Source organism: Oncorhynchus gorbuscha, linkage group LG18, assembly GCF_021184085.1.
Source record: "Oncorhynchus gorbuscha isolate QuinsamMale2020 ecotype Even-year linkage group LG18, OgorEven_v1.0, whole genome shotgun sequence".
In the NCBI taxonomy this organism is placed as follows: domain Eukaryota; kingdom Metazoa; phylum Chordata; class Actinopteri; order Salmoniformes; family Salmonidae; genus Oncorhynchus; species Oncorhynchus gorbuscha.
In genome coordinates this window covers 28,492,855-28,508,629 of record NC_060190.1, presented here as the reverse complement: position 1 = coordinate 28,508,629, position 15,775 = coordinate 28,492,855, and the positions used below count along the sequence as shown (strand labels likewise).

General features: G+C 43.5%; 1 protein-coding gene across 2 annotated transcripts in view; it reads left to right on the top strand.

The window, feature by feature from the left end:
* LOC124003610 (alpha-1-syntrophin-like) overlaps positions 1-15,775 on the top strand; it is a 73,403-nt gene that overhangs the window by 42,279 nt on the left and 15,349 nt on the right. The window contains exons 3-8 of one of the 2 annotated variants that reach the window (XM_046312012.1): positions 128-317; positions 1,278-1,467; positions 4,242-4,372; positions 5,229-5,425; positions 6,439-6,626; positions 11,377-11,764. In XM_046312012.1, the coding sequence (XP_046167968.1) occupies positions 128-317; positions 1,278-1,467; positions 4,242-4,372; positions 5,229-5,425; positions 6,439-6,626; positions 11,377-11,727 (1,247 nt within the window). In that variant the 3' untranslated portion in view covers positions 11,728-11,764. Of the gene's footprint in view, positions 1-127; positions 318-1,277; positions 1,468-4,241; positions 4,373-5,228; positions 5,426-6,438; positions 6,627-11,376; positions 11,765-15,775 lie in introns of those variants that run through there. The other variant, XM_046312013.1, reaches the window with a different exon arrangement.

Here is a 15,775-nt window from a genome sequence, read left to right as displayed (position 1 = left end):
ATTTTCAGTCCAAGACTAGGCTTAATCTGTGTCTGAGAAACCCCAAAATCCCCCCCCAAAATTTTACGGCTCGCAATTCATCTTATATGACACCTTCCTTAATACAAATTCTCTTTTTTCCTCACAGTGAAATACATCAAGGAGATGTCTGCCTTTTTTAAGAACACCTCCCCCGGTGCACCCTTACCCTGGGACTCCCCCCCTGCCACATCACAGAAAGGCGCACACGCCCCTGCCGAGCTGAAGGAGGCCAGGACCATATCGCTGAAAATGTGCCAGGTGACTAGGAAACAGTGCCCCCCGGACACAGAGAACAGGTACTGCGGGTGAAAACCAGTCCCTGAAAACCGGAACATTCGGTTGTTGGGGACTTGGCACAGGCTAATGGGGAACTGAGTTCCACGATGAGAGAGAGTTAGAGAGAGAAACTGGGTACAATGGCTTGTATCTTGAATTCAGTAAGATGTTCATCAAGTCAAAAGACCCACAAGGCACTCCTTTTGGAATAGAAATGAAGGTCCGTTGAAGGTAACGAGCACCCTACTTCTTAATATTCACCTGAAGCAAAGTAGCGCTGCTCTGTTTTATCTCCTTTTTCACAGCGAGTTCTGAGCTCCGTCTGCTGTCCCCTTTGGTTTAACTTTTGGTAGCCTATGACGTGATGAAAATGATTGAAACTTTGTTTCACTAAGCTTAGTTCAAGGTATGTAGTGGAGCACTAGTGTGTGTGTGTGTGTGTGTGTCCTACTTCATCTCTCTTTATATCTCACCTTTGGTATGAAGAATTCTATCAAAAAGAAGCACACTGGTTTTGGACACTGGTATTCTCCACAATGAGCTTTATCCGGGCTCAAAACCAACGTTTTCGGTCAATGTTAACACATTGTGGAGCAGACCAGGGGACGAGTGTTTATATTTCCATGTATGGAAGACCTTGAATGACAAATACCCAACAAACTGTGTTTAGGTTAGAATCACCTCATGTCAAGTTACCATGACTACTTTGTCCAGAGGTAAAGTGGATGAGAATATTTTCCTTTGACCCTCCTCAACTTCAAGGGTCATCAAAATGTGGAATTTAGCGCATTCACAAGGGACCTGACCACAGCGAATACTGTTTTCTTGTGTTCGTCTCCCCCCTTTCTCTTTTCACCTCTTTTATTTCGCCCCGTCTCTCGCTCTCCCCTCTCTCTCCTCCCCCATTTCTCTCTCTCTTTTTTGTCCCCCTCTCTTTCTTCCCCCTCTCTTTCTCCCTCTGTCCCCTCCCCTTCACACAGGTACTTTGAGGTGATCTCGTCCAGCAGAAAGAGCTCAGTGTTCCTGAGGGCCAAGGACCCCGTCATGGCCCAGTCCTGGTACAACGCCATCCAGGTAGGGGTCTTGGGCCTGGTTCCCCGCATCAGGGATGAGTTGAGGGCCATGCAGGCGGACCTGGAGGTCAAACACATGGGCTGGATCACTGAACAGGTACAAAGGGTCAAAGGTCAAATATTTGTTTGTGTTTGGTTTTATGCATTTTAATGGCAGGCAGGACTGGGTTCAAATAATATTTCAATTCTTTCAAATACATTGAGCAGTTGTACACACTGTTCAGAGGTGCTAAATACTCTCCACCGGTAAAAACTATTGTTGTGTCTGAGCCTTTAGCGTGCCAGGAGTGCCAGGTGGGCGGGCTTTGCACTTTTGAGAATTTTCTATTTGTTCGATTGCAACAGACAAGCTCAATCAAGCACAGATAAAGTATTTGAAATGATTTCAAATAGTTTTTGAACCCAATGACGTAAATTATTCAACCCTAACCAAGAAAGGCCTTTCTATTGGTTGGTCAGCTAATGTGTCCCTTGAGTGTGTTTCAAAGAACATTGTGGGGAATGCATTTTAGGATATACAGTGTATTTGGAAAGTATTCAGACCCATTGACTCTTTCCACATTTTGTTTCATTACAGCCTTAATTTAAAATGGATTCAATTCATTTTTATCCTCATTAATCTACACACAATACACAAAGACAAAGCGAAAACATTTTTTGCAAAGTTATAAATAAACAAAATACAGGAATACATTATTTACACAAGTATTCAGACCCTTTGCTATGAGACTCGAAGATTCGAAATTGATCATCCTTGAGATGTTTCTACAACTTGATTGGTAAATTCAATTGATTGGAAAATGATTTGGAAAAGCACACACCTGTCTATATAAGGTCCCACAGTTGACAGTGCATGTCAGAGCAAAAACCAAGCTATGAGGTCAAAAGAATTGTCTGTAGAGCCCCTGAGACAGGATTGTGTCGAGGCACAGCTCTGGGGAAGTGTACCAAAACATTTCTGCAGCATTGAAAGTTCCCAATAACACAGTGGCCTCCGTCATTCTTAAATGGAAGAAGTTTGGAACCACCAAGACTCTTTCTAGAGCTGGCCGCCCGGCCAAACTGAGCAATCGGGGGAGAAGGGACTTAGTCAGGGAGGTGACCAAGAACCCGATGGTCACTCTGTGGAGATGGAAGAACCTTTCCATGTGTTTGTTGCCATTCCATTCGCTCAGTTCCAGCTATTATTGTGAGCCATCCTCCCCTCTGCAGCCTTCACTGCCTGGCACCATCCCTACGGTGAGGCATGGTAGTGGCAAGGGGGCGTGGGTATATTTTTCAGTGGCAGGGACTGGGAGACGAGTCAGGATTGAGGGAAAGATGAACGGAGCAAAGTACAGAGAGATGCTTGATGAAAACCTACTCCAGAGTGCTCTGGACCTCAGTCTGGGGTGAAGATTCAGCTTCCAACAGGACAACGACGCTTAGCACACAGCCAAGACAATGCAGCAGTGGCTTCGGGACAAGTCTCTGGATGGCCCAGCCAGAGCCCGGACTTGAACCTGATCGAACATCTCTGGTGAGACCTGAAAATAGCTGTGCAGCGACAGTACCCATCCAACCTGACAGAGCTTGAGAGGATCTGCAGAGATGGGAGAAATGGGAGAAACTCCCCAAATACAGGTGTGCCAAGCTTGTAGTGTTTAAAAAATTTAAAAAATACATTTGCTAATATTTCTAAAAATCTGTTTTTGCTTTGTCATTATGGGGTAGGTTGAAGAGGGAAAAAACACTTGAATCAATTCTAAAATAAAGCTGTAACGTAACAAAATGTGGAAAAAGTCAAGGTGTCTGAATACTTTCTGAATGCACTTTTTACTGCGTGACATACATTTATAAATGTATTTGTAATATGTACATTTGTATGGACATTTTATTATTTGGCACATTTTTCTGTTTCACATGTATTTGACATTTTTCCTATGTATTTTTTTCAGCATTTAGCATTTTAGCAATGCGAAAGCCAGATTAGCAATGAACAGAATGAAATAACACTGACTAACACTGTGTTCTGTTTAACTGCATTAGCGACTAGCCTAGAAGCAGTCGACTGAAGACTGTACGACATGTCTGTTTAGTTTATTGAAAGCAACTTTCTGTGTTTTCTGAGAATAGGTTTAGCATTAACGTTAGCCTTGTGCTAAGGAGCTGCCAGCTAATAGGTAGTATGTGCCTTACAAAGGCAAAATAATTAACGTTGTTCAAGGACTTAAATATATAGGGCCCGTTTCCCAGACACAAATTAAGTCCTGGAATCAGAATTATTTCAATAGGGAATAGCCAGAGAGACAGCTTTTTTATTCTGGACTAGGCCAATATTGTTGAAAACCCAACAACAATGTAGTAAAAGCCCTTGATGGACGGAACAATACCATCAAGCACCACAACACATGGAATTTTCCAAGAATTATATATTTCTTTCAAAGTTTTAAAGCAGCCTTGCCTACCGTGAATGCTGACAAATCAATACATTTTGGGATGAAAGGAGTGAAATTGTCAGAAACTAGACACTTCGTTGTTATTTCTGCTGAATAAATGATGTTGTTAAACATTCCCCTACTTTATTATGGAATTGAAAATTATTATTTGATCTTAGCCTTTTGTCAAAGAAGCATTGGAATATGCGACAGTGTCATCAAGGCAAAGGGTGGCTATTTGAATCTCAAATATATAATTTGATTGGTTTAACACCTTTTGGGTTACTACATGATTTCATATGTGTAATTTCATAGTTTTGATGTCTTCACTATTATTCTACAATGTAAAAAATAAAGAAAAACCCTTGAGTAGATGTTCTAAAACTTTTGACCGGTAGTGTATGTTGTGACATTTGATTCCGAAAAAGTGTGTGTGTCTGTCCTCTCCCCCAAGGCGACCCAGGGTCCAGAGAGACCGTTGCTGGCTCTGCTGACTGAGAGAGACCTGCTGCTATACCCCACCCTGCCTGACACTAAAGACAGCATCAACAGCCCAGTCAAGAGCCACCCGCTCATCACAACCAGGTAGGACACAAACACTATCTAAAAACCTTAGCCCCGGGTACACACTAAACATTTCCCCCAAAACCTTTTCTTCAAGGGACATTATCTCTTAAAGGGATGGGCAACGGAACCGGATATGGTGGCCATCTTTGATTTGCCAGTGCTTTCCAGTGCAAATAATGCAGTCAGAACTGGCAGATACAGTACATCACATAAACAGTTGTGAAAAGACACGTAGAAAGGTTTAACCTTGCAAGATTTTGTAACTTTTAACCAGTCATGTATAAGTGTGTACGTGCCTGTCACCTAACACATGTGGCAGTGTCACACTGTGTAGGGTTGAAACCAGACAGTCAAATCTCCTTCCAGCCAAGTCAGTTAAATGACGAGCCACGGCTTAAGATCATTAGGTCAAAAAGTCATTATCTCATCATAACTAGGAGTGACACATTCGCATGTACACACACTACCCTGTTTGCCTGTACTGTATTTAAAGCCAGTCTGTCAAGACATTCTGGCCAAACAGCAAATCATACTTAAACATGCTATTGGCATACTTAATAATCTTCCATAAATGGCCCATTGAAAATGTTCACGCATGTTGTCATATTAATGTGCAAATTATTAGGAAAACCAGCAAGTTGTGTTTTGGGTTTTCTCCACCCCTCATGGTTCTCTCTCTCATTTTCCACTCTTTCTCTGTTCTCTTTTTTTCTCTCGCTCTTTCCCTACTTATCCTCTTTCTCCCTCTCTCTCCATCCCTCCCTACCTCCCTCCTCTTTCATGTCCTACTCTTCCTCTCCCCCCTCCCTCCACCCTTTTCTCTCTTCCACATTCTTACCACCTTTCTCCCTCTCCCCATCCCTGCCTCCTCCAGACTGGTCCACTCGGGTCCGGGGAAGAGCTCTCCCCTGCTGGATTCGGAGCTCTCCTTTGGGCTGCGGATGGGCACCAAGCAGGGTGTAGAGACCCACGTGTTCCGGGTGAACTCGGCCAAGGAGCTTTCAACCTGGACCCACATGCTGGTGGACGGCTGCCACAACGCCGCAGAGCTCATCCAGGAAGTCACCACAGGTACGGATGAAGGAGTAGCGGATGAAGTTAGCCTGCTGAGCTAAAGCCTAGGGGGGCTAATGCGAGTCTTCAGGTTTCAGACAAGGTACAGAACGAGGAGCCTCCGCCAAGTTAGCCCGACTGAGCATAAGCCTAGGCATGAGCTCGGGAAGTTAACACAAGTCTTCAGGTCGCAGACAGGGTTTCAGTACGGAACCATGCTCGTGTCATGAGAGGTCTGAGACAGGAGGACTTACGTTAGCTCCTTGAGAAAATGTTTAGGCTTTTAGCTCAGAGGGCTATCACGGTCTTCACAAGTTAATCTGTAGGCCTACTGCAGTGCAGGTAAAAACATTGGGGATTGGAAATGATGCAGACAATTACATTGACAGAAGCCCCAATCTATCTTCAATATTAAAGCTGATCTACCCCCCATTTAAATGCTCCAACTGTAAGTGTATATGTCATCATGGATTCCTGCAAAACAACAGCAGATAGTCAAGCAAAAGACCACAGCAAGTATGTGCAGGTCTGGCTGTTTAAATAGGGTAGTACTGCCCTCTACTGGTTTTCTGATGTGGTGCAGCATATTGTCAATAAAAAGTCACTCATTGCATTCATGGGATGCAGCCACATCTAAGCTGGACCTACAGAATAAATGAATTGCAACTGTCTGCATTCATACTGACTATATGTTCAATGTCGGGAAGTATGTCTCATAAGAGCTGTCCTTGTCAATTTGTCAGAGAACAGATCAGTCAATAAACTACTGTAGCTTTTAGTATTTGGTTTTGTAAGGGGAGTGAAACAGAGACGTGAACGCCTATTTACAATGTTTAGCAGATGCTTTCACCTAGAACGCCTTACAATAAAAACGTTTAGGGGTGGTTTTCTGGACACAGTTTAAGCCCAGTCCTGGGCTTAATTACGCAAGATCAATGAAGAATCTTCATGAAGAAATCTGTGTCTGGGAAACCGGCCCTTAGTGACCAACCAACCTGTGTTACCCCCCCCCCCCCTGTGGTGCCTGGCAGCCTGCAGCTGGAACGGGAAGGAGTGCAACCTGGGAGTTCACATCAACGAGGGCTTTTCCCTGTTCACCGAGGAGATGGGCATCAGGAAGACGGTGCTCCTCCAGCAGCCCTTCGAGCGCCTGCGCATGTCCTCCGACGACGGCGTGCGCATGATCTTCCTCGACTTCGGAGGACCCGAGGCGGAGATTGTGAGTTGGACTGATGACTGGTTGGTTGGTTATTTGTTTGGTTGGTCTGGCTGTCTTTCTGGATCTCTTTTTCTCTTTTGTTTACTCTTTCTTTCTCTCGCTTCTACTCTCTTTCTCTCTCTTTCTCTCTCTCTCTCTCTCTCTCTCTCTCTCTCTCTCTCTCTCTCTCTCTCTCTCCCTTATCCATTTTCGTTCACGCTGACATTCTACCCATAGAAAGATTACGCCCCGTGAATGATGCCCTGGACACGAGTAAATGAGTAGAGAAGGGGTTAGATCACCCCTGTTGACTTCAGAGGATGGTCTGTTCCATGTGCAGGTGTTGGGCAAAATGATGAGAAAATAATGGTCCCTACAATATATGTGGATATGGAACAGTCCTTCTCAACAACTGGGTGATGCTTTGCATTTTGGCAACTCAACGGTAACACGGTGGGCTAAGAAGTCCATGCTGCGCAGTACAACTTTATTTCACGTAACTTGATGGTAATAGCCTAATAATTGTGTGCCAAAGCCAAATTGTGCTCAGGCGCAGCACACATCATGTAAAAAGAGAAGCATGAGAGGATGTCTACTTTCAAAGGGAGAGGGACATCTGTCTGTCTCTGTGTGTGCCAAATAGATAATAGATAATATACTAAAGTGAAATAAAAAATGTACAGTACACATAAAAGTTCCAAAGGAATAGAGACATTTCAAATGTCATATTATGGCTATATACAGTGTTGTAACGATGTGCAAATAGTTAAAGTACAAAAGGGAAAATAAATCAATATAAATATGGGTTATATTTACAATGTTGTTTGTTCTTCACTGGTTGCCCTTTTCTTGTGGCAACATGTCACACATCTTGCTGCTGTAATGGCACACTTTGGTGTTTCACCCAATAGATATGGGACTTTATCAAAATTGGATTTGTTTTCAAATTATTTTAGGGTCTGTGTAATCTGAGGGAAATATGTGTTTTTAATATGGTCATACATTTGGCAGGTTAGGGTGTGCAGCTCAGTTTCCACCTCATTTTGCGGGCAGTGTGTACACAGCCCGTCTTCTCTTGAGAACCAGGTCTGCCTACGGTGGTCTCTCTCAATAGCAAGGCTATGCTCACTGAGTCTGTACATAGTCAAAGCTTCCCTTAATTTTGGGTCTGCCACTGTATACTCTCTGTTTAGGGCCAAATATAATTCTAGTTAGCTCTGTTTTTTTTGTCAACTCTTTCCATTGTGTCATGCAATTCTTTTTGTTTTCTCATGATTTGGTTGGGTCTAATTGTGTTGCTGTCCTGGGGCTCTGTGAGGTCTGTTCGTGTTTTGTGAACAGAGCCCCAGGACCAGCTTGTTTAGGGGACTCTTCTCCAGGTTAATCTCTCTGTAGGTGATGGCTTTGTTATGGAGGGTTTAGAAATCGCAAACTTTTAGGTGATTTTTGGACATTAACGGTTCTTTTCTGTTTTTTTTAATTATTAGCAGGTATCGACTTAATTCTGATCTGCATGCATTATTTGGTGTAATACGTTGTACACAAGAGGATATTTTTTTGCAGAATTCTGCATGCAGTCTCAATTTAGTGTTTTTTCCATTTTGTGAATTCTTGGTTGGTGAGTGCACCCCAGACCTTGCAACCATAAAGGGCAATGGGTTCTATAACTGATTCAAGTTGTTTTTTTGCCAGATCCTTATTAGTATGTTGAATTTGATGTTCCTTTTGATGGCGTAGAGTAGAAAGCCATTCTTGCCTTCCCTCTCAGATCGTTCACAGCTTTGTGGAAGTTACCTGTGGCCGAGGTGTGTAGATGTTTAGGCCGAGGCATGTATCGTTTTTTGTGTGCTCTAGGGCAATGGTGTCTAGATAGAATTTGTATTTGTGGTCCTGGCAACTGGACCTTTTTTGGAACATCATTATTAATATTTTTGTCTTACTGAGATTTACCATCAGGGCCCATGTCTGACAGAATCTGTGCAGAATATCTACGTGCTGCCGTAGGCCCCCCTCGTTTGGGCACAGAAGCACCAGATCAGCAGCAAACAGTAGACATTTGACTTAAGATTCTAGTAGGGTGAGGCTGGGTGCTGCAGACTGTTCTAGTGCCCTCGCCAATTCGTTGATATACAGTGCATTCGAAAGTATTCAGACCCCTTTACTTTTTCCCCAAAAATGTACGTTACAGCATTTTTCTAAAAATGATTAAATAGTTGTTTTCCCTCATCAATCTACACACGATAACCCATAATGACAAAGCAAAAATAGTTTTTTTAGCAAAAACTTAAAATATCACATTTACATAATATTCAGACCCTTTACTCAGTATTTTGTTGACGCGATTACTTCCTCGGGTCTTTTTGGGATGATGCTACAATCTTGGCACCCCTGTATTTGGGGAGTTTCATCCATTCTCCTTTGCAAATCTTCTCAAGCTCTGTCAAATTGGATGGGGAGCATCGCTGCACAGCTATTTTCAGGTCTCTCCAGAGATGTTCGATTGGGTTCATGTCCGGGCTCTGGCTGGGCCACTCAAAGACATCAAGAGACTTGTCCCGAAGCCACTCTTGCACTGTCTTGGCTGTGTGCTTAGGGTTGTTGTCCTGTTGGAAGGTGAACCTTCACCCCAGTCTGAGGTCCTGAGTGCTGTGGAGCAGGTTTTCATCAAGGAACTCTCTGTACTTTGCTCTGTTCATCTTTCCCTCGATCCTGACTAGTCTCCCACCACCATGCTCCACTGTAGGGATGGTGCCCGGTTTCCTCCAGATGTGACGCTTGGCATTCAGCACAAATAATCTTGGTTTCATCAGGCCAGAAAATCTTGTTTCTTATGGTCTGAGAGTCCTTTAGTGCCTTTTGGGAATCTCCAAGTGGTCTACCACGTGCCGTTTTACTGAGGAGTGGCTTCTGTCTGGCCACTCAACCATAAAGGCTTGATTGATGGAGTGCTGCAGAGATTGTTGTCCTTCTGGAAGGATCTCCCATCTCCACAGAAGAACTCTGGAGTTCTGTCAGAGTGACCATTGGGTTCTTGGTCACCTCCCCGACCAAAGCCAATCTCACGATTGCTCAGTTTGGCCGGGCGGCCAGCTCTAGGAATAGTCTTGGTGCTTCCAAACTTGTTCCATTGAACCTTTTCACATGTGAGTTCCATATATCTTTATCGTTCTCCCCAGTGTGTTGTTTTATTCACGTGATGTCAGAATGCGCTCACTGTTCCAAAATGTGATTGTTACACACCAGGACAGTTAATCTGCACTGCCCTCAAACCAAGGCACGCTGCCTGTATATATTTATAAGCTGTTTCATCTTGTCAATTTCAAATGATTTTCTAACAAGTTTAGTTTTCTAACAACAGTTTGAATTGAGGTGTGTTCCGCCTCATTAATTCACATAAAATCAGGCCATTTCACTTTTGCGGACAATTTATTTTTGAGGCATTACTGACCCGGACAAACTTCCCCAAGCACTTCCCAATTGTTTCTGCAGACATTTGCGCATCTCCAGTCAGAACAAGACCTGCACACACACGTGTTCACATTTTCCGTCTGGTGCCCACATCGAATTCACCGTTGTTTTCATTACTACATGATCACTGGAAATGTGTGTGTTTCTATCAAAGTAAGTGCCTTATTATGTTATAATAGTTTCTGTATGTCGTGTTATCTCGTTTCTACTGTAGCTCACTGTGTGTATGGAGCATAATATTTTTGTGTTTATCCCTTATAACCGCAGACACGCGAGGTAACGTTACTAATTTCATAACCTTTATGGTGTTCTATTAGCTCCGTAAAACAATGCTAATTGCGTCAGAGAAGTACTTTCAGAAACCACACACGCAAACAAACATTATTTGCCAATATCATAACTGGAGCTGGGCATCTTTCGAGCTGGAGATTGAGGCCAGCTGTTGTATGCAAGCGTACGCTCCTTAACAGCTTACCTGGATGTAAACACAGCAAGAAAACACTTAGGCCAATATGTTGAACAACAACAACAAAAACTTGTTTTACTGAAGGGAAAAAAACGGAATATGCATAACCCATAATTCATATTAATAACCCCCCCCCCCAAAGCATGGTGAAACACATAGAGGTGTATCACAAGCTAAACACATGTATTTTGACAACTTCCTCTACTTACTACTCCCGGTGCCAGACAGGCAGACTTTGCAGTGCCTCTGTGTGTGACTACTTTGAGCAGCAGTTTGAAGGGGACTTTGCAGGGAAAATGCTGTGCAGTGAGGTGTAGGGGATTGTCTGCAGCAGGACGACCCCCAGTGGATGGGCGCCAAGGGGTGTGGTGATCCTCCAGCTCAAGTCGCTCTGGATAAGAGCGTCTGCTAAATGACTTAAATGTAAATGTAAATGAGGTTCTCATGAGGTTCTCTCTGTACTTTTGGTAGGTAATGACTTTACCCATGGGGGAGAGGGAGTGGGGAGGATGAGGGAAGGGAGAGGATGAGGAGGCAGTGGGCAGGTGGGTGAGATATTGTCACTATAATTGCATAATGGAACTGTATGTGATTTGTATGTGAACTGTACATCCAATTACAAAAATACCTTGTTCAGTGATCATCTCACCTGTTAGTTGGTGGTGAACTATGTGGCCGTTGAGGGCAGCAGTGTCGATCAGATGGAAAAATACCAATTGGTAGTTTTCCAGAGTGCGATTCCACAAAGCTGTTTATCATGTCCGCCTTATCCACGGCCCCCATTTTGAGGTTATAGTCAAGCACACAGTCTGGTTTGATTTCTCTCTCTCCCGTCAGGTGGTCCACCTTCCCTGTGGCCGACATGGTTGCTGTATGGACAGTAGAGAGGACATGGCCGTCTCGTTTGTCATGCCACTTTACTGCCAGCTGTTGACCGTTCTCCTTGAACTCCACCTCTCCTCTCTGTATCATCCTGCATCCGAATACTGGCATCCCCTTCCTGTTCGACCTGAATGTGCCACAGGCCCCTGTGCTGTTGGAGAGCAGATGCTAGAAGAGTGTCGGACTGCTGTACCAATTGTCAACGTACAAAGTGTGTCCCTTGCTGAGAAGAGGAGCCAGCGTGGTCATCATCACGGATCCGGACACCCCAAACCCCTCATAATGTTAATCCTGTGTAAACTATAATTTCCTGGACAAACCCTGTCTTCACATCGCACATAGCAAATAATCAATAAATCACCATCAGAAAATGTTTTGTGTGGTATTTATTTACTGTTTTATTCACATGTTTTCAAGTACTGATGACTAATCATGCATTCTAATTCTTGCATAGATTGTAATGGACACATTATGTGTGTAAAATACTTTTTTGAAGGTTGTACTGATTTATGATGAGCTAAGCTAATTCCAGCTATATGTGCAGCCATGTTTGTAGACATACAACTCATTCTGGGTTTGACGTGATGACGTGAGGGAGGGTTCACTCATTTTTCGAGTGAACTTCCGGAAGTGAATGATGGGATGTAAACGATGGTAGACGACACACCCTCTTCAACATGCATACTGCAAACAGACCAAACTCATCTTGTCTCCTCTTATTATCTCTACCAATCTTTGGATTACTTTCTATTTCTAGAAAGTGTTTTATTGAATTATTCAATGGTGATCTCATCCGTGATGTGATGAATTATAAATAGTAATTATTATTAACTAATTCATATTGTGGTTTCTGTCAGCCGAGAGTCTAAACATGACCGCTTGTGTTACATCAATCTTTCCTCAGTGAGCGCGAGGACAAATGTAGCCTACATTTTCCAGTTTGGATGATTGTGTTATGCTGTAGCTATTCAGTGAATGTCTGAACATTGCATCCGCAAACAAACGGGTCACATTCACAACATAATTTTGCAAGGACTGTGTTTGTGCAAAATGTTTCTGTGAAAAAACAGTGTGGCCAGCTCAAACGCTGACCGTTGTGTCAATCGATACTGGACGTTCTGAATAAGCGTTCTAATCACAGCCTACGCTGCAGGGACCACTTTAGAATGATCACACCCATTTGTTGGTATGTGTAAAAAGGTTAAGAATGATGGAGGCCACTGTGTTCTTGGGGACCTTCAATGATGCAGAAAGTTTTTGGGACCTTTCCCCAGATCTCTGCCACTCACAATCCTGTCTCGGAGCTCTACAGACAATTCCTTCGACCTCATGTCTTGTTTTTTTTGCTCTGATATGCACTGTCAACCGTGGGACCTTATATAGACAGGTGGGTGCCTTTCCAAATCATGCCCAATCAATTGAATTTACCTCATGTCTTGTGAGGTGGAAACATCTGGAAACAACTTGTAGAAACATCTCAAGGATGATCAATGGAAACAGGATGCACCTGAGCTCCATTTCGAGTCTCATAGCAAAGGGTCTGACTACAAATGTAAATAACGTATCTGTTTTTATTTTTAATACATTTGCTAAAATTCTATAAACCTGTTTCTGCTTCGTCCTTATTGGGTATTGTGTGTAGATTGAGGGAAAAAATAATTGAATCAATTTTAGAATAAGGCTATAATGTAACAAAATGTTAAAAAAGCGAAGGGGTCTGAATACTTTCTGAATGCACCGTATATGTTGAAGAGGGTGGGGCTCAAGATCAAATCAAATTAATTGGGTCACATAAACATGGTTAGCATATGTTAATACAAGTGTAGGGAAATGCTTGTGCTTCTAGTTCCGACAGTGCAGTAATATCTAACAAGTAATCTAACAATATCCCAACAACCACCTAATACACACAAAGCTAAAGGAGTGAATGAGAATATGTACATATAAGTATATGGATGAGCGATGGCATAGGCAAGGTGCAATAGATGGTATAAAATACAGTATAAAAATGTGATATGAGTATTGTAAGATATGTAAATATTATTAAAGTGGTATTGTATAAAGTGACTAGTGATCCACTTGTTAAAATGTCCAGTGATTGGGTGTCAATGTAGGCAGCAGCCTCTCTGAGTTAATAATTGCTGTCTAGCAGTCTGATGGCCTTGAGATAGAAGCTGTTTTTCAATCTCTCAGTCCCAGCTTTGATGCACCTGTACTGAGGTAACATTCTGGATGATATCGGCGTGAACAGGCAGTGGCTCGGTTGGTTGTTGTCCTTGATACTCTTTTTGGTCTTCCTGTGACATTGGGTGCTGTAGTTTTCATGGAGGACAGGGAGTTTTCCCCCAGGGATATGTTGTGCAGGCCGCACTAGCCTCTGGAGAGCCTTGCGGTTGAGGGCGGTGCAGTTGCCGTGCCAGGCTGTGATGCAGTCCGACATGATGCTCTCGATTGTGCATCTGTAAAATTTTGTCAGGGTTTTGGGTGACAAGCCAAATTTCTTCAGCCTCGCTGTTGCGCCTTCTTCACCACACTGTCTGTGTGGGTGGACCATTTCAGTTTGTCTGTGGTGTGTACACTCAGGAACTTAAAACTTTCCACCTTCTCCACTGCTGTCCCTTCGATGTGGATAGGGTGGTGCCACCTCTGCTGTTTCTTGAAGTCCACAAGCATGTCCTTTGTATTGTTGACGTTGAGTGAGAGCTTGTTTTCCTGACACCACACTATGAGTGCCCTCACCTCCTCCCTGTAGGCTCTTGTCGTTGTTGGTGATCAAGCCCGCTACTGTTGTGTCGTCTGCAAACTTGATGATTGAGTTGGAGGTGTGCATGGCTATGCAGTCATGGGTTAACAGGGAGTACAGGAGAAGGCTGAGCACACACCCTTGTGGAGCCCCAGTGTTGAGGGTCAGCAAAGTGGAGATGATGTTTCCTACCTTCACCACCTGGGGGCAACCAGTCAGAAAGTCTAGGACCCAGTTGCACAGGGTGGGTTTGAGACCCAGGGCCTCCAGCTGTAGTCAATGAACATCATTCTTACATAGGTATTATTTTTGACCAGATGGGATAGAGCAGTGTGCAGTGTGATGGCTATTGAGTAATCTGTGGACCTGTTGGGGCGGTATGTAAACTGAAGTGGGTGGCCAGTAAGGTGGCGGTGATATGATCCTTGACTAGCCTCTCAAAGCACTTCATGATGACAGAAGTGAGTGCTACGGGGCGGTAGTCATTTAGTTCAGTTATCTTTGCCTTCTTGGGTACAGGAACAATGGTAGACATCTTGAACCATGTGGGGACAACAGACTGGGTTGAGCATGCTCTGAGGACATGGCTAGGGATGCTGTCTGGGCCAGCATCCTTGCGAGGGTAAACACGTTTAAATGTTTTACTCACAGTCATGGAGAAGGAGAAGGGGGGGCAGTATTTGTTAGCGAGCCGCGATGGTGGCACTGTATTATCCTCAAAGCGGGCAAAGAATGTGATTAGTTTGTCTGGAAGCATGACGCGGCTGTTTTTGTAGTCCGTGATTTCCTGTAGACCCTGCCACATACGTCCCCTGTCTGAGCTGTTGAATTGCGACTCTGATACATCCTGTTTGAGTTTCTGCCTATAAGCTGGTACAAGCAAGATGGCGTTGTGGTCGGATTTGCAGAAGGGAGGTTGGGGGATGGCTTTGTATGCATCACTGAAGTTAGAGTAGCAGTGGTAGAGAGTATTAGCCCTGCATGTCGTGCAATCAATATGCTGATAGAATTTAGGTAGCATTGTTCTCAAATTTGCTTTGTTAAAATCGCCAGCTACAATAAATGCAGCCTCCAAATATATAGTTTCCAGTTTACATAGAGTCCAGTGAAGTTCCTTGAGCGCCGTCTTGGTGTTCGCTTAAGGGGGAATGTACACAGCTGTGACTATAACTGCAGAGAATTCTCTTGGTAGGTAAAATGGCCGGCCTTTGATTGTAAGGAATTCTAGATCGGGTGAGCAGAATCAAATCAAATCAAATCAAATTTTATTTGTCACATACACATGGTTAGCAGATGTTAAATGCGAGTGTAGCGAAATGCTTGTGCTTCTAGTTCCGACAATGCAGTGATAACCAACAAGTAATCTAACTAACAATTCCAAAACTACTGTCTTATACACAGTGTAAGGGGATAAGGAACATGTACATAAGGATATATGAATGAGTGATGGTACAGAGCAGCATACAGTAGATGGTATCGAGTACAGTATATACATATGAGATGAGTGTGTAGACAAAGTAAACAAAGTGGCATAGTTAAAGTGGCTAGTGATACATGTGTTACATAAGGATGCAGTCGATGATGTAGAGTACAGTATATACGTATGCATAT